The 18,765-nt window shown below is 40.7% G+C and overlaps 1 protein-coding gene across 9 annotated transcripts in view; it reads right to left on the bottom strand.

The window, feature by feature from the left end:
• Positions 1 to 18,765, bottom strand: part of IRF2 (interferon regulatory factor 2) — a 75,155-nt gene that overhangs the window by 21,683 nt on the left and 34,707 nt on the right. For all 9 annotated transcript variants that reach the window (XM_019736120.2, XM_074329852.1, XM_074329850.1 and 6 more), the window contains 4 exons: positions 18,481 to 18,576; positions 10,047 to 10,146; positions 8,549 to 8,725; positions 8,205 to 8,251 (listed from right to left, as the gene is read on the bottom strand). In XM_019736120.2, coding sequence (XP_019591679.1) covers positions 8,205 to 8,251; positions 8,549 to 8,725; positions 10,047 to 10,146; positions 18,481 to 18,567 — 411 coding nt within the window. In that variant the 5' untranslated portion in view covers positions 18,568 to 18,576. The remainder of the gene's footprint in view (positions 1 to 8,204; positions 8,252 to 8,548; positions 8,726 to 10,046; positions 10,147 to 18,480; positions 18,577 to 18,765) is intronic.

Below are 18,765 nucleotides of genomic sequence, written 5' to 3'. Positions count from 1 at the left end.
CCCACACCCACAGCTTCATATAAATGCCTTTCAAGGGCCTGAATGTCCCATACAGCTCACTCATACTAATGAAACAATGAGAACAATTTCCTTTTCCTTAGTCTAGCTTCTCAGTTCTGCTTTGTTCACATGAACCCTCCAGGCTGAGAGTGCCAACCAACCCTGGGAGAGCTAGTCCTGAGGTACAGCACTTTGACAGGGGAGCTTCTCCTCAAGGTAAGAATGCATTTGTGTCTATGACAGCAATCGAGCCAGACAAAAAGAACCACATAGGACGACTCCTTCGGGAAACCAAAATGGAGAGGAGGCTGAAGGGCAGAAAGAATACAAGACGGGAGCAGAAGATCATATGAGGTCGACAGGACTGTGCTTTGAAAAAGCCCGTGCCGTACACCTCTATGACATGCGGGACATTCTTATCAATTTATTTATGTGCTTCTTGGAATCCATGATGAACCCCCCAAAAAAGTGACTTAGGAATGTCACATAGGGAAGGAGGGAAAAATGACCTCCTCCTTCATGATCCCACTTGGCAAAATCCCACCACTGTAACTATAACTTCAAAGACATCACTTCACTGTATAGCTCAATTAAAAAAAAAAAAAATCACACACTGCATGGTTGACCAGATGTACCAAAGGGTGAACATAAGGAAAAGCCCAGGACAGCCCCACTGGACAGAATTGTTGCCTTTGTCCTACAGCACCTTGCATTTTCTCTTCTTTTAAAAGCTCCAAGTAAGAAGTCTACCTTTCTAGGAAAAACTCACTGGCCTATGCCTTGAATCACCGTCTTTTCTCTTCCTTTAGAGCCAAACTTCTGAACAAGTGTCTGCCTTCCCCACCTTCGCCTGTCACCTGTGCCCTTGTTAGACCCTGTAGTCTCGCTGCCACACTACTTGTGGAATCAAACTCCTGGCTTCTGGGGGGTGGGAAGATGGGCCTCAGGTCAAAGCCTGGCTCTTCCACTCCTCACTAGTTGCAGAACTTTATTTACCCTCTTTAAGCCTCTCTTAGGGCATGGTGGACAGATGTAAACTGAGGACAACAGGACCCACGTCATAGGGATGATATGAAGATTAAAGGAGATAAATGTGCACCTGGCATTTACTAAAGAAACGCTCGCTATTATCTAAAGTCGCCAATAAAACTCTGCTCGCCCAAATCCAGTGACCTTTCCTCAAGTCCCTTTCCCTCAACACCGTACTGACACCCAATAGGAAGGTCTGCATGCTCCCTCTTGCCAACAAAAACCACCTGTTGTTGTGTAATTCTATGCTTTTCTGGTGGCACCTTCCTTCTCGCTGGTTTCCTCAAGGGCCCTTTGGCATCTCCCCCGCCCAGTCATGCCGCATGTTCATTATTCCACTTCCGTTTCCTCAAATCTTTCAAAAGGAACTAAGTACAGAACATCTGAAGGAATTATGGAAAAAAAAACACAATTTTTATGGGCTTCATGGGTTGTCTTACGTTACTTTTTTTTACTCATTCTGTTTCTGGGTTTCTTATAAAAGTAATAAGGCAGTAGGACTTGTATATATTTAAAAACATAAATTATTCTGATTTTTTTCAATTGAAGACCTCTCAGTGTTTCACAGGATCTAGAGTTTAATGAGTGGCAAGTGATACTTTTATCACTTTACACTTGATAAAACGATGACTCAGAGACAAATTCATTCTCCAAGATTACACCACTTTCAGCCTAAGGAGACACAGGAACAGAACTCAGTCTTTGATCATGCCACACGGTCTGGCTCCAGGAGCTTTCTGGCTTAATTACCCCTGCATCCTGCACTAATTCCAAAGGACACTGAGACAAGAACTAGTTTCCACATTGTTTACTACCCCACCTCTACCTTGTATCCGGCACTACTTCTACAATGGAATGGTATTTTCTACCAGTGGAGACCGAGTCAGACTAGTCTGAACACTGTTTTACTCCTCTCATCCCCTCCTCAAGAACAACCTGTCGATTTCAAAGTCTTCAGTGCAACCATCTCATCGGTACAATGGCTCTGGAAGGACAATATAGCAACTCATATAGTGAAATGCAGTCGGTGCCTCCCTGAGCGGTCCCCATTCAGGCTGCATAACAACAGGGACCTTCACTACACTCAGTCAAAACTTTTGAAGTGATTAGAATAGGGACTGCTAAACCTTAGCCATACATATTGTGACTCCAAATAAGAAAAGGGGTGTACAGTTGTCTGTGGAACATGTGCCTAGAGATCTTGCAGGTCATGAACGGCCTTTGCCCACAGTGTCCCCTGGCCCCCTGTGGTGCCCACTTCTGCCGTCCCCACACTGCTGCACCATAATGTGGCCTGGTTAATCCTGAACTAGCCTCCCTGTTCTATTCCCTTTCTTACTTTAGATGTAGGCTCTCCTGTTAATCAAGTCATCTTGGTTTCTAACCCTCACCTTGCCCCAAAGAAAACCAAGAAAGAAAAGATGGTGGTTGGGTTCAGACCCCTCCATGGTGCGTGAACTCTGCTAAATAGTTATGCCGGAGATGTTTGGCCTGTTCATATAGAATCCAAGATTTAGTCTACAGTTTAAGGGATTTTAGGTGAAAGCAGACCAGCACAAGACAGAGTTCGGGGGCAGGGCAGCCTTCTTTAGACCTCTAAAACAATACACCTTTGGTTGGTCTCAAAGCTATGCCTGCTGGAGGGGCCTGGGGATGGGCCTACATCACAGGACAGCATAAAGCCCATTATGTCTCATCCCTGTGCCACACAGTCCCTTGTCTAGATGTCCCCTCCCTGAAGCCAAATATAATGGCCATAAGAACATTTGCCACCCAAAGCCAGATTCCCGACGCCCAGAAATGTCCTAATTCATCTGTGTAAAACCAGTCTCCTTGAAGCCCAATTTAAGAGTATGTCTAGGTCTCTCTACTACCAAAAATTGCAAGCTGACAGCTGGGCTTCATAAAAGCAGCCCAGGGAATTGCATACTGCACATCATGGAGGCCATAAGGCCACTAGAAAAGGAGCTCTAGCCAAACAGGCGGAAGCCTCCTGCCTGGTCCTAGAAACACCTTCCATCCTTTCCTCCTTTCTGGGAACTAGACCATCTTCATTTTCTTTCTCCCACTCTCACTGCAACTTCCCTTTTGGCTTTTTTCCTCAGTTCACGTTTCTCTTCGGCTTCTCCTTCGGTCTCTGTCTCCATCTCATACAGCTTCTCTCTTGGAGAAGACATCTGTTTTCCAGGCCTCCAATATCATCCTTGAGTCAATGACCACACATCTGCCCTCCAACAGTTACCTGAGCGCTGCACCTGTCAGATCTCGCTTTCTACACACCATTTCTTTGCTTTAGAGGCTCTCTGTCATTGCAAACTCAACACATTCAACGTTCAACACACACCCTTTTCTCCACAAAACATGCTCCATTCCCACTAACCCCCTCTATGAGGATTGAAAACTCAGGGCCTCTTTCTTTGATCCACTATCTTCCCTTCTTTGATCCACTCCTATGTTCATCACCTGTATCCTCTTCCCTTCTCCACAGAAATATCTCCTCCTTTCCAGTCCAACTGCCACCATCTTCAGCTCTACTTTCTACCGCAGTCTCTCCTCCCCTCCATTCCTTCCTATCACCATGAGAAAGACCTCCCTTAAATATCAATTCCATCATGCTCCAAACCTTCCCCAAAGAGCTCAGCTGGGCCCTTACTTTATGAAATCATCCAGATAGGTTACTTAGCCAACGAGTTTTCAGACAGTGCTCTGAGCAGTCTCTCCGAAGCCAGCAGGAGGAGCGGAAGGCACCAGGGAGGCACGGCGACCCCCTTGTCTGCTCCATCCAAGGCAGCTCTGATTTTATGTTTTTCAAGTGGGTTATGTGTTTTCATCTGATGAAGGTTTAAAAACTGTACTCCCTCCAATATCAGCCCTGACAGGCGGTCGTCCAGCCTGTCGAGGGACAATGACAGGGAGCGCATTGCTTCTGAATCCAGCTCAAGTCACTGGTAGAGCCAACAGCTCTATTAGAAAGTTCTGCTAAGCCAGTATCTGCTTTCTGTAACCGCTACTCAGAGGGCCGTATTCAGAACTAATACAGACCAAGTGCCTTTACCAAGTGCCTTCAGAGGCCCTCCTAGGTTATATTTTCCACAACAACACCAATTCTTTGATCTGGAAGCACTTTATAGTTTTCAAAGCTTGCACCTTTCATCTGCAAACAATCCTATGAGGGAGGAAGTATTCATTGCTGACCCACCCTACCTGCACGCCTTTGTTTCCCTTCTTTCCCTCACACAAACTCCTACTCTAATTAAGACAGTTTCCTGACTCATCCAGTGAAGACCAAACAGCAACTCTAATCTCCAGGCGCTCATGTATGATGCTCCTGGGTACCTGAAAATGCCCTCCATTTCACTCCATCCATCCATCCCCCAGGGCCTGGCTCACAGCCCACGGCCTCCAAACAGCTAACAGCCCTGAGTGTGGTGAAAAAGCATGTGTTCTGGAGATGGACTAACTTGGATTCAAATTACGGCTCCACAGAACAGTACAACCTTGGGAAAAATGACTCAACCTCTTTTGTGTCCCCATTTCCTTGTATGCAAAAGGGAGACAGATAACCTGCCCATTACAGAGGGCACTAAATGAGATAATAATTAGAGCTTTGAACCTGGGAGGGGCTCAAAAATGTCAGCTACCATGCCTCTGTTTTAACCCACTTCTATCCTTATTGATCTTGGCCTTATTACATTTTTGAAATACATATATGAGTATGCTCTGATACTGTACAATCTAGTATTACTCACTATTGTGTTCCTTATTTATACTTCCTTAGTCGGTTACCTCCACATAGGTGGGTCTTAGTTCAAGTTGAAACGGCTCACTGAGTATGCAGGATATACTCACAAAGAGATCATCAGGAAATATCGAGGCAGCATTTCTGCACCTACTATGTGGCCAATGGGCCTTGGGTCTCCCAGTCTCAGGGAAACTATTTGCTCAGGGAACATATGACCTGGAGCTAAATTGCCTGAGTTACCCAAGAAAAATTTTGACAATTTCCTGGGAAAATCTTGCATGTTCTAAACATCCTTTTCTAGTTAAAACTCCCATCCAGCTTGAACTGAATGAAGACTGGTTAAAACTCCCATCCAGCTTGAACTGAATGAAGACTGGTTAAAACTCCCATCCAGCTTGAACTGAATGAAGAACTTGCTTCAACAGCAAATTTTCATACCTACTCGCTACACACAAGACAAATTTTCTCAGTGGAAGAAACCCACCTAGTCTATCCAGTTGCATTATTTGCACAGAACGTATTAACTCAGAACTGAGGTGTTTTCATATACAACAAAGAGTAAGGTATTAAAAGCTCAGAAAGGATAAGGTCCTTGAATTACAGTTCCAGACAACCTGGAGAGTGAAACTTTGGAGACATTCTACAGAAACAGGGAGAGAAGACTATGGCATTTGCAGTCACGAGCCACAGAATTTGGGAGGCCCACTGGCTTTATCCATGTTCCACCGCTGCACTGTAGAACAGATGTAAGCAGATTTAAATTCAAAAGTTCGGCTGTGCTTATTTCTGATGAGTCACCTGCCTTCTACTGAAGGAACAATGTCCCTTTGAGGGACAAGTTTCTAGTATTAACCATAGCTTCATCACAGGAAGATTTCACAATGTACACTTTGCTGGGTTGGAACTTGACCCACATGGTTGCACCTAAGAGAAAATCTCTCACTTGCTTTCCTCAGCCGATATGGCCAATTTCCACCTGAGGCTGGCCATGTGGAAGACACTGCCACTGCTGATTAGACTGCTGCAATTTGACTGCTGATTTGACTGTTTCTTATTTATGAGACCAGTACGTGTCATCAGTTCTAAGATGCACATTTCCACATCCCTGAAATAGGATGTGCTTTATAATCAATTATGTGTCGTGGTTTCATTGCAAGCAGTTTTTCTTGCTTAGAGATACATAAAATAATGGTACAGCTTATAATCATTGGCATCTGATAGTCAATGGAGTATGGTAGATATGTTTGAGCAAAGTCTGTTGAAAAGTGAACATCTGTTACTCCATTCTTATTTCTCCTTTAACTGGGCTTATGAAGTTAAATCTGCACACTAATGTAAAACCCCCACTCCCACCCAACATGTTATGTTTATTTATGCATCTCTTTGGTCAACAAACACTCATGCATGTATTCAATGATCAAATATGTACTAATTATCTGTTCTTTACCAGGCACTGAACTACATGCTGTGAAAACAGTAATAAATAGGGTCTAGTCGTACTTAAGATTATAGCAAATTCTTCAAAATCACGTATCTGTGGGGAAGTTATACTCTTCTAACTAAACGAATCAAAATGTAGACCCTAAATAATACAAACTGGGGGAAAATTGATATAACTAATAACTAGATTTTTTCAATTGCAAGGAAAAATTAAATTTTTTTAAAAGTGATGTACAGGAAACCTATAGATTAAAAAAAACTTAAGCGACAATATCCAAAACTCACAATCAGTGGATGTTATATACATGGGTCTTGATTCAAGTAAACAGACTATACAATGATGGTAACATTTATGAAACAACTAGAAATCTGAACACTGGATATTTGACGATACTGAGGAATTACTGTTAATTTTTTCACATGCAATAATGATACTGGGTTATTTTTAAAGAGTGCCTATCATTTAAAGATATACACTGAAATATTTATGGAAGAAATGGTATGTTTGGAATTTGCTTCAAAATATTGAGCTAAACCATAAAAAATTGTTTTTGTAAGTCAAAAATGATTGAATATCTGCAATTCTAGATTGGATGCAGGGAAGTGGGTGGAAGTGCTAATGAAATAATATAGCCATGAGTTGATTAATGTTGAAATTGGGGTGATTGTCTACGGAGTCAATTCTACTCATTTGTTTCCTTCCTATGTGTATAAACTTTTTCCACAATAAAGTTAAAACAAAATCGGGCCTTAATACTGTGCTATATTTAAAATATGTCACAAACTAAAGATATTGAAAATGAAACTGGAGGTATTGCTAGTAAAATACTCTGCCTAAAATATTTATTTTCCGTTGTAGAGGTAAATGTGTCTGAAACAACGATTTATTTAAGTTTCCCCTCAAACTCTAACTCCCTACACAAGTCTAACTTTATATCTGAAGTAAATTTTTTTATAGTTTTTTCCTGCTATTTTGACTAAGTGGCTTATATTTAAACATTGTATTGTCTGGACAGTTTGCTTTTGTTTTGTTTTTTTTCAACAGTTATTTCTATCAGGAGGTTAGAAATCAGAATACTTAACCTCTCCTTTAAGTTTATTTCTAAATAACAGTGTGACCTTGGCCACATGTCCCACAGCCTTTCGGTCCACGTGACTCAACTCTCGAGCTTCTCAGTTTCTTTATGTGTAAAGGGAACACAGAGAACTAGACAATCTTTTCTCTGATGGTTTAGGGCTCTGGGACTGCAATGTTTGCTCTTTGCCTAGGAACTGAAGCTCACCCTCGGTTCTGCACGGGGTATTTGGCTATCCTCTGGCTATTGAACAAGAGCTACCTATTCCACATACAAAGGTCCTCACACTGCAGGGGACTGCAGGCTTCCCAGCCTACTAGAAAGCTCACACACACACAAACACATCCCTATGCAAAACCTTTGGGAGTCATGAGAGTTGGTTTTGTAGTGAAGCAGAAAAAAAACAATTGAGATCGACACTAATAGAGTGTTTGAATTCATCACTGGGTCCCCAACCTAATGGCCTGTCACAGAACATATATATATATGTAAAATATAAGTAAACACATTTTAATATAGATGTATAATATTTAATGTATTTTAAAATATATTTAATTGCCTGAAAATGTACTTAATAGCCTCAGATAGTAGCTGGTTGCTGGAACTTAGCTGGTACTAAGTGACAGCTGGCAATAGTGTGGGGACCAGATGGAGGCTTGAGACTGTCCACCCCAGTATGAATTTGTGACTTCATTCATAAATTTCTCAGGGAAGCTGGATGAAGCAGGTATATGTGTCCTTGAGTCTGCAAGTGGGTACATGTCAAAGAGGAGACATGTAAAGCATATAAAACACAATAGCAAAAGAAGAAAGATTAAATACTTCACAGAGATCACATTTCTTGTTTTTATGAGACAGAATATGAGTCATTAATATTATCACAACTTTGGCCTTCTCCCTGAACAACCAAAGATTACCTTGATGTGCTTAACTCTGTCTTCTTTTTCTGTCTTTGGTTTCTTTCCTGTGGCAACAGAAAATAGTTGTGGATTAACTCATGAAGAACATACAGAGAAACATTTCGCTTAAGTTAAATTCTTTCCGAAACTCTCAGTGACCCTAACCATGCTGTAATCTGTACATGGCCTAAATTCCAAATGTTTTACTGCCTTTGGTGACCTGAAAGTCACTTTCCCCAGCCAGGTAAGGGCAGAATTATCATCCACGGTGTGAACTACAGATGTGGAAATAAAGAAATCACAAAGGTACAACAATGTATATTAAATGATCATTGTATTCGCCAGTAAATCTCATTATCTACCTTTCTTAGAAGGCCTCTCCGATAAGGGCAACATCCGGTAGACTCTGAAGGCGTTATTTCCTTTCTTTATACTTTTATCCTTGACTTCTTCAATATCAGGCAAGGAGTTCATGGCACATCGAAAATTTGCTTTCCATGTTTTTGGATCAGGTTTATCTACTCCTGGTTGATGCTTTCCTAACAAAATAGACAAAAGAATTAAGGTTCAGAGTAAAAATTGCTGGAAGCATAGGATTGCTGGCCAAGTAGCACAGAGAACCCTTTTAATTCCAGGCGATACCTATGGTAACCAACATCCTGGTCTGCCGGGGACTGGGAAGGTTCTTGGGATACGGGAATTTTTGTTTTAAAACCTGGACAATTCCGGGCAAACTGGTACTAGCTGGTCACCCTGACGCTACGAAACAGCTTGAGAGAAAATTAACAATCGTAGAAGAATGGAGAATCAATGTAAGTAATATAGAAGGTTGGAGGATTGGGAGATCCATAAGTACAGGTAACTGGAGGGTCTCTTTTTCATCTGACTTTCGAATATTAAACAAAAAATCCATGCCTGTAAATAGTTCCCTACTTAAATTTTGTTGTAAATAAATATATTCTTGACTACCTTTGAGGGAGATAAATTCAACCCAAGTTTAAAGCTGTAAAACAAGTAAGTTCTATATTACTTTGGTACACACCTGGGGAATTTAATCAGAATTCCGCATTATAGGAAATTTAAGAACTAAGTTTCTGTGGAATGGGTGGAATATCACTGCTGAGTGATGAAGTCTGTACCCCATGTGTCCTGGATGTTCCTGGGAACAAGTCACAGGTTTTTCAGAGCTACCATGTTTCCCCGAAAATAAGACCTAGCCGGACCATCAGCTCTAATGCATCTTTTGGAGCAAAAATTAATATAAGACCGGGTCTTATTTTAATATAATATAAGACCCGGTCTTATATAATATAACATAATATAAGACGGGGTCTTATTTTAATATAAGACCCGGTATAATATAATATAATATAATATAATATAATATAATATAACAAAATGTAATATAAGACCGGGTCTTATGTTAATTTTTGCTCCAAAAGACGCATTAGAGCTGATTGTCCAGCTAGGTCTTATTTTTGGGGAAACATGGTATCTTCATGAGACCGTAAGCCAGGAGATTTTATATATGTAGTAAAAACAAAAATTAACAGCAATTAACACTGTATTGTATAACTGAAATTTGCAAAGAGAGAACTTAAATGTTTTCAGTAAAAAAAAAACCCAAATAAATAAAAGGTAAATATGTGAAGTGATGAATGGGTTAATTACCTCGATGGGGGGGGAATCTTTTCACAAGGATTACGTATATCAGATCAGAACTTGTCTGCTTTAAATATCTTAAAATTTTATTTGTCAATTATACCACAACTAAAAGAAAAAAAGAAGGCATGAAAACAACAACAACAAAACAATAGGGCTGGCCTCTATAAACGATGCAGGGGGTTTCGTTTGGATTACCTGTATGGATTGCCCAGTTTCTAAAGAGTGGTGCATCTTTTTCCACATCCCACCCATGTCTAGCTGCATGCATCCAGGGGATCTGAAAAATCTTCTTTTCCTGAAAAGAAAAAAGTAAATAAGAACTGCAGCCATGGGTTTCAGAACTGCAGAGGGTTCTTGAGTTCTAGCTATTAGGTTGGTGCAAAAGTAATTGCAGTTTAAATGGTTAAAAATAACTGCAAAAACCGCAATTACTTTTGCACCAACCTAATAGTAAGAGTCCCCACTAAATATCATTGGGTTTTTTGGTTTCTGCAGTAAAATCTACTGTAAACCAAACCCACTTCCCCACTGGGCCTTAAACCTTGACAGTCTACCCAGGTGAGATTCAGAGTCCTGCAGAGTCTGGCAGAACAGGAATGTACTCCAAGGTCAAAGGTGAGGGTTTGGGATATGCCAATGTGTTCTGTTATCTATGCCACTTTTCTTTAAAGAACCACCGATAACTGGCCACTGACAGAAATGTCTCATGTTTATTCTTATCATTTACTTCCCTTATTTGGTAAAGAGGAACCCAGCTGCCTTAGTAAATTAAAAATTAGGCAGCTCTCCAAAAGATCACCCATTTGTACTGCTAAAGGGAAGTTGAGGGTATGAGGCCACCGTCACAGAGACGAAATATCTCAAAATCTGCTTGGGCAGCCAACAGAAACAGAAGATTCTGTCTAATGTTCTAATCTCTATGTGTTTACTGTCCTGCATGAAGTAGCAAAAGCACAAAGATATACCAGTTATGTGAAGCTCATACTCCTTTTTTGGAGAAAAGTCCCACCCCCCACAATTCTTCTTATATTAGATTCTTTCTATCTCTCTTACAGCCCGAGTGGTAACTCAGAATTGCTTAAATCAACCCCAGCAAACACATGACTTAGAAACCAGTGCTTTGGAAACAAAGTTACACTCATAGTCCAACTATGCATGTGAAACCTGGTTCTAATAGTAGCGCCAGCAGTTACTAAGGTCTGTGGCACTTGACATGTGACTACACACGTTCACATGGTCTTAGTTTTGGTTTTTGCAACAACTTAATGAGCTATGAATGTATATGTATGTATGTATGTATATGTGATAATTTCTGCTTCAGTTGAAGAAAATGAGGAACAGAATTAAATTATTTAACCAAGAAACTTATGAAAGTAAGTGACTAAATTCAAAACTGAGGTCACATGATCCCATCTTCAATCACTTAATCACCCCACACGTTGTCTCCCAGTGTTTAGATTTAGAAGATTGCTAGTCCTACAATAGACCTGTTGACTTCGATTCTGTGGCGATTAAAGCCCAGGAAAACTATTTTTTAAAAAACTCCCAAGCTAATTCTGATAATGTCCAGGTCTGGGGATTCCTGCACAATACATTGGGGAAGGAAAGAAAATGCTAGGAGGGATTTTCCGCCACGTTATTCTCACAGCAAAAGACAGAAAGGGTCCCAACCGACCTGAAAGGGGCTCGATGCTTCTCCACAGAGCTAATTACAAAGTCTGAACTAAAAGTATTTCAGGACACTTGAGAGTTCCCCAAAAACTGTTAAAAGGGAAAATTCTACTGTATTTAAAACTCAGTTAATAAAGAAGAACTGAAAGTAGGAGACTTTCATAAACCCCTCCTGTTCATTCTATACTATCCACTGAGACAGCAGGATTTGAGGTTAGCCATTTCTAAAGGGCTGTCATGAAAAAGGGGCTGAGTGAAATTTTATTTCTTAATGTAGATGAAAATCAGAGAGCAAATCACTTAATGCAGCTTTTGATGTTCACGTGAAAATGAACTAATTTCAGTGAAAGACTTTTTCCTGAAATGCACAACCAGAATCTAAAGGTTTATGCTTAAAGACACAGACCCTTAAAGAATTTACTGTTGTACTTTTTTTCTAGGTCAGGGGAGTTCTGTGGTGACACTATCTGAAATCTAACTCATAAGACACAGAGTTGATTCTGATGAAGTAGATCTTTTCAAGCATTTGCGTGCATGCAAGCAGGCGTGCACGCATGCGCACACGCACAACCAAACCCAGTCTTACAGAAACCATGCCAAAATCATGAAAGTAATGACTGAACCTAGCAATTATCTATCATGGATCCTCTTGAAATGGGCAAAGGACCTGATGAGACCAAATAAATGGCCAATAAGCACATTAAAAGACACTCAACACCACTAATCATTAGGGAAATGCAAATCAAAACAACAATGAAATACCATTTCACACCCACTAGTATGGCTAGAATCAAGAAAACAGAAAATAGTAAGTGTTGGTGAGGATGTAAAGAAACTGGAATCTTCATACATTGCTAGTAAGAATGTAAAATGGTGTAGCTGCTGTGAAAAACAGTTTGGCTATTCCTCAAAAAGTTAAACACAGAGTTACCACATGACCCACTAATTTTATTCCTGAATATATACCCAAAGAATTACAAATAGGTGTTCAAACAAATATTTATACATGAATGTTCATAGCAACACTACCCATAATAGCTAAAAGGTTAAAACAACCCAAATGTCCATCAACCGATTGACTAATAAAGAAAATGTTGTATATGCATAAAATGTAATATTATTCAGCCACAAGAAAGGAACACAGTACTGATACATGCTACAACATGGATGAAACTCAATGCTAGGTGAAAGGAGCCTTACACAAAAGGCCACATATTAATTACATAATTCCATTTATATGAAATACCAGAAAAAGCAAATTCATAGAGACAGAAAGCAGATTAGTGATAACCATGAACTAGGGGAAGGAAATGGGGATGGGGGGAGTGACTGTTTAATGGGTACAGTGTTTCCTTTTCAGGAGATGAAAAAGTTAGCAATTAAATAGTGGTGATGGTGGCATAATATTGTGAACATACTTAATGCCACTAAACTGTACATTTTAAAACAGTTAAAATGGTAACTTGAAAAAAAAAAAAACTACATGGAACCTTTAACTTAAGTTTTTCATATCAAAAAAAAAAAAAAAAGAAAGAAAAGAAACCACTAACAAGTGCATCACATATATCTTTTTTAAAGACCATGTTGACAGGTAAAGGTGAAATTCATTTTAAAACTGAAAGAGATTCTGATCAGTGACCATTTTGGCCATAGATCATTGTGTGCTCCAGGATGGTGATGGCATTACCCTGCATTTGTATAGACCAGGGATGTCCAAACTGCAGCCCACGATCCATTGTTAATCGGCCCGCAGCAATTTCCAAAAATATATTTAGTTTACTTAAATAAACCAGGTGAGGCAATACGTACTTCACCTCGAGTGAGTAGCCCGGCTGTTTGTGTATTTTACCGCACATGGCCCTTGGTGAAAACCATTGAAAAAAGTTTGGACACCCCTGGTATAGACTCTGTGACATCCGTATGTGCCATCAGAAGCCCTGAGTGCCCACTCCGCACACGCAATGGTTGTACACACTGTGTATGGAAGGAGTGCGCGTACCAGAGGCCACTCATGTTTACATATACAGAGAACTCTACGCATTTAAGGGCAAGAGAGATAAGCGCTGCTTGAGTTGAGAAGAACATTTAAGATTACCTTGAGCAATGCAGAACAAACATACCTTGGCCCCGAGTGAAAACCAGTTCTCTTATCTCCCTCTGCCTCTTCTCTCCCCCAATATTTATAAGATGTTCCAATTTCATTTGCTATTTTCACTTGGACTCCTTTGCTTGTTCCGAGAGGGCCTGATATTTACACAAGCACAAGCCTGCTTTCAAAGTGAATAGAAAGGAAAGGTCTGGAACTACCTGCTGGCCTATGCTTGGGGAGTGGCCTGGGCATCTGGGTCCAGGCACATCTCCAATCTGAAATAAGAACATCGGTAACCAGAGTGGGAATCAGTCAGAGCTAAGAGAGAAACAACCAATCTAGATGTGACTGCTTCCTTCCTTCCTCCAGAATTGGCCCAGGGAAACCACAAGCAAGCATGTGAACAAATCTAGAACTGACTTGGTCCCTTCAACAAGTCAACGGCAAGAAGGAACAAAAGGAGGGGAACAATTCACAATCAGGAGAGACTTCGAGTCAACCAACCAACCATAACACATGGACCTTCTCTGGATTCTCATTGAACAAATCAACTGTAAAAAAATATTTTGGGAATACTCAAGGCATTTTGAATATGAATGAGGCAGTGATGATATCAGAAACTTATGATTAATTTTTCCAATTGACAACAGCATTGTGAATATATGAAAAACTGTGCTTAAGTCTCATAGACGTCCACTGTCAGGGAGTTGCATTAAAATACCACACACATACATACATATATACACACACATATATACACATACGAAGATAAAACAAAATGTTGATTATTGTTAAATCCAGAAGTACATTATTAAATCTAGATGGGAATTTGTTATGCTATTCTTTCTAGTCATTAGGCTATTCAAACATACTATGTGCATTTGCAAATACTCATAATAAAAAGTAACTGGCTCAAGTCAAGGCCCCATTCATGAGTTACTTACAACGCTGCTTCACCAAACTTCTTCACTGCTCCTTCAGAGGAATCCAAAAGATCCATTTCATTACCACCCTCCTCCAAATTTATTGGAAATAAAAGATGGAAACAAATTTAAGGCATGAACCACTTATTTGTCTCTTACTAAGAATATAACGGATTTGATGGACTATCCATTTAAGAGAGATGTGACAACTGCAAACCCAGTATTCTTAAGTCTAATTACCTTAACAGAACAAAAACACAGCCACCAATTTTGCTCCATCTCAAGCACATATCACTCATCCGTTTATTCACAGACCAATATTTACCAAGCGCCGCTTACGTGTGAGGCACTGGGCCTGGCAACAAGTATGCAGTAACAATTAAGACACCTGCTCTCAGGGGGCTTCCAGCCTGGAGTACTTCACCACAAACACCAACACGTAAGAGAATGACAAAGCCCCACAGACAGTGCCATTCCTAAGACTGACAACAGTCTTCAGTGGGAGAAGAGATTTTGGAATCACCTCAAGCCACTCAAAACACAAAGAGGGATTCTTAGGCAGAATGTTTTTGAATGGGAAGAAAATAATATTAGGGTCTTAGTTAAATATTTATGTGGACAGACAAATGCCAACAAGATCGCAGAAACCTATAAAAAGATGCCCTGGGGTGGGGGTGGGGGACGGTACAGATATGGCAAGAAAATGTCCTAACTCCATCCGAGGTCTACAGTGACTGTGGCTGTTCTGTCCATGTGCACAAACACACACATGCCCACTCTGGCCAGGCCCAGTCGAGAGGCTGCCAGACAGGCCCCTCAGGCAGCCCATGGACTCCTGGGCCGGCCAAGTCCTAAGAAGCGCCATCTGCTGCAGCCAGGGGGATGCTCCTCTTCCTTCAGCCTGGCTCACGTCCAGCTCCAGCAGGGGAGCCGGATGTGATAGCAGAGGACTCGCCTTTCCCTCTCTGCTAGGGAAGACAGCTCACGAGCCACGAGCCAGATGCGTAAAGCTCAGTGGTTAAGGGCCACCTGAGAAGAGCTAAGTGTGCAGCTGCGCAAGGAGAAACCCATTTACTTTCTGGTCCTCTACCCAGAAGGCATGGACAAAGTGGATGGAAGGAAAGACGTCTCAATGGAGAGTCCCAGTCAGGAAACAACCCTAAGAGGGTGCATTAATTTCCTAGAGCTGTTATAACAAATGCCGTGTTTCCCCAAAAATCAGACCTAGCCGGACCTTCAGCTCTAATGCATCTTCTGGAGCAAACATTAATATAAGACCCAGTGTTATTTTACTATAATATAAGACCCAGTCTTATATTAATGTTTGCTCCAAAAGACGCATTAGAGCTAATGGTCCGGCTAGGTCTGATTTTCGGGGAAACACGGTGGCTACAAACTGGGTGGCTTACAACCACAGAAATCTATTCTATCACAGTTCTGGAGGCCAGAAATCCAAAGACAAGATGTCAGCAGAACCATGATCCCTTCACAGGCCCTAATGAGAATCTTTCCTTGCCTCTTCCAGCTTCTGCTGGTTCCAGGCACTTCCTGGCTTGTAGCTGTACCACTCCAATTGCTGCCTCCTTCTTCACATGGCCTCCTCCTCTGTGTGTGTCTTCTCTTCTTTCTCTTATAAGGACATGTGACATTGGATTGACCCAGCTGGATAACCCAGGATGATCTCATATGGAGATCTTTAACTTAAATATATCTGCCAAGACCTTTTTCCAAATAAGGTCACACCCACAAGTTCCACGGGTTAGGAGGTGGACATATCTTTGGCGGGGGTGGGGGGGTGGGGGGGCACAGTTCAACCTACTACAGAGGACAACTAACTGCAGTGTATCAAGTCCCTACTTGGTACAGGAGACATGAAGACATGGTAAGTTCACCACTGCATCAAGCCATCCAAAACTGATGGACATGTTTTAAAAAAAGAAAAAGCAAAAACAAATGTATTCTCTTCAGAAATCAGGAATATGTTTTCATTTCACACTGTAAATCAATATAGGCAACGTCATCTTGTTCTCCAAAATATAATCCCACTTAACCTCTCTGTGCTTTGATTTCCTTTTCTGTAAAATAGAAAAAATAGAAAAACATAATTCACATAGTAGGAATTATGTGAATGAAGGCATGTCCCTTGCTGAGGAGTGCGTGGCACTTAATAAATGTTAGTGTCAGTGTTATCATTATCATTATTGCGTACCCTACGTCTCTTCAACTATCCCTGACTACCAACCCCCTTGTCCTTATACCTCCACGTGTGCCCCTGTAACCAAGGCACAACCTGATTCTTGTTTGTTTCTTTGGAAGAGGCTAATTACAAAGCCCATCTAGGATACAAATCCGAAACACTATAGATAGAGCAAGACTAGAAAAATACATTGTTTGCCATAAGACCTTAAGATGTATGACAGGTCACGTGAAATGAGCATATGGTTTTCTTAAGTGACTTATTTACTTCATACCTTGTTTTGGAAAGGACTCAAACGGATACATTCAAATACAATACCATTAAATTAATAATATGTAAATAAAAATAAGTGGATGAGGGAAAACGAACAACAAGAAATAGGATTTGAGAGATATCTAAGACGATCAAATGAGGCTAGGAGTAACATTAGTTTAAGAAACAATTATGCTGTAGTATCCTCTGTACTTGCTCGAAGCAGGCCACAATCCGGCCCTGTACTCTTGGCACATGATACAAAGATAAAGCCTGACCAGCTAAATTATTCATCACGTCCTTCAGATGAAAAATGAGGGGGGAGGGAGACCAGGAAAAAGAAATTTGCTCAGAAGAACTGCAGTATTCCTGACAGTGGGAGAGCAACCTCTCTTGGGCCTTCTTGAAGAAGGCATGATACGCTCTATTTAGTTGCTTTTCTACATTATAACTATACAAGTTCAGGTGTTCTTTATTTTTACAGACGCTCTCTTCCTGATTCAGCCCTAAGAGGTAGGATCAATTAAATTGATAATTTGAGGTTGATAAAGTAAGAGTGTTTATGTAAATATGGAAATGGATGAAAATGATAAGACTGCTTCTTTCTCTAAGACAGGTAGGTACCCAAACAGGGTTTCATGATAAAGATAAAGAGAACACATTTTTAAAAGACAAAAACAAAAGTTTTCTCCACATAGTGAATACCGAGGGAGAAAAACCCATTCCCAATATAAAACCATACAGTTTCCATGTCCTCTAATTTCAGAAAGCCAGGAGAAGCAAGCAAGTAATTTAAAGAAGGAAGAAGGTAAGGATCATAAAGAAAAATACAGCAAGAAGCTTTCCATATAAACAGTCATCCAAAATACCAATGGCGAGTTGGAACTGTCAATCAAGTTAGCGACTACAGTCTGAGATAATGACAAAAAATCTTTCTCTTAGCATAATAATTATTATTATGCTAAGTGAAATAAATCACACAGAGAAAGTCGAGACCCACATGATTTCACTGATATGTGGGATATAAAACTGAAAGCAACAAGGGAACAAGACAAACAAATAAAGATACAAAAATTCATAGACACAGACAATAGTTGAGTAGTTACCAGAGGATAAGGGAGGAGGGGGGTGGGAGATGAGGGTAAACGGGATCAAATATATGGTGATGGAAGGAGAACTGAATCTGGGTGGTGAACACACAATGTGATATATAGATGATGTGTTACAGAATTGTACACCTGAAACCTATGTAATTTTACTAACCATTGTCACCCCAATAAATTTTAATTAAAAAAAAAATCTTTCTACAATAACGATGTTTTTATGATCATTTTTGCTTGGTTGGTTTTTGTAATTAATTAGCATAAGATTTTGAACACAAAGAACAATTTTACTTTCAAAGGTCTATATGCACAAGCTTTTAGTAAGGATCTCTCTCTCTCTCTCTCTCTCTCTCTCACACACACACACACACACACACACACACCCCACACTTACCTTGTTCAGCCACTTTAGCCCTGGTATCGTATTTGAGTTTATTTGTTCCTCCAGCCACGGGCGCATGCGCATCCTTTCCACCGGCATGGTGCCCCTCTGCAGAGAGAAACACACAACGTTAGGCATTTGTGCTACTGACTGTCTTGTCCGCACTGTAAAGCTCTATACCGCTGCCTGACGCTCTTCTATTGTCCCTTTCCTCATAACCACACAGCCTCTGTGCACGCGGGGATGGGGCTGAGGGAGTACCCTGAGGGGCTTTGCCTGAGAGCCACCAGCCCCTGG

Source organism: Rhinolophus sinicus, linkage group LG04 (assembly GCF_036562045.2).
Source record: "Rhinolophus sinicus isolate RSC01 linkage group LG04, ASM3656204v1, whole genome shotgun sequence".
Lineage (NCBI taxonomy): Eukaryota > Metazoa > Chordata > Mammalia > Chiroptera > Rhinolophidae > Rhinolophus > Rhinolophus sinicus.
The sequence above is the reverse complement of the archived record's forward strand: the minus strand, read 5'-3'. Positions and strand labels throughout refer to the sequence as shown.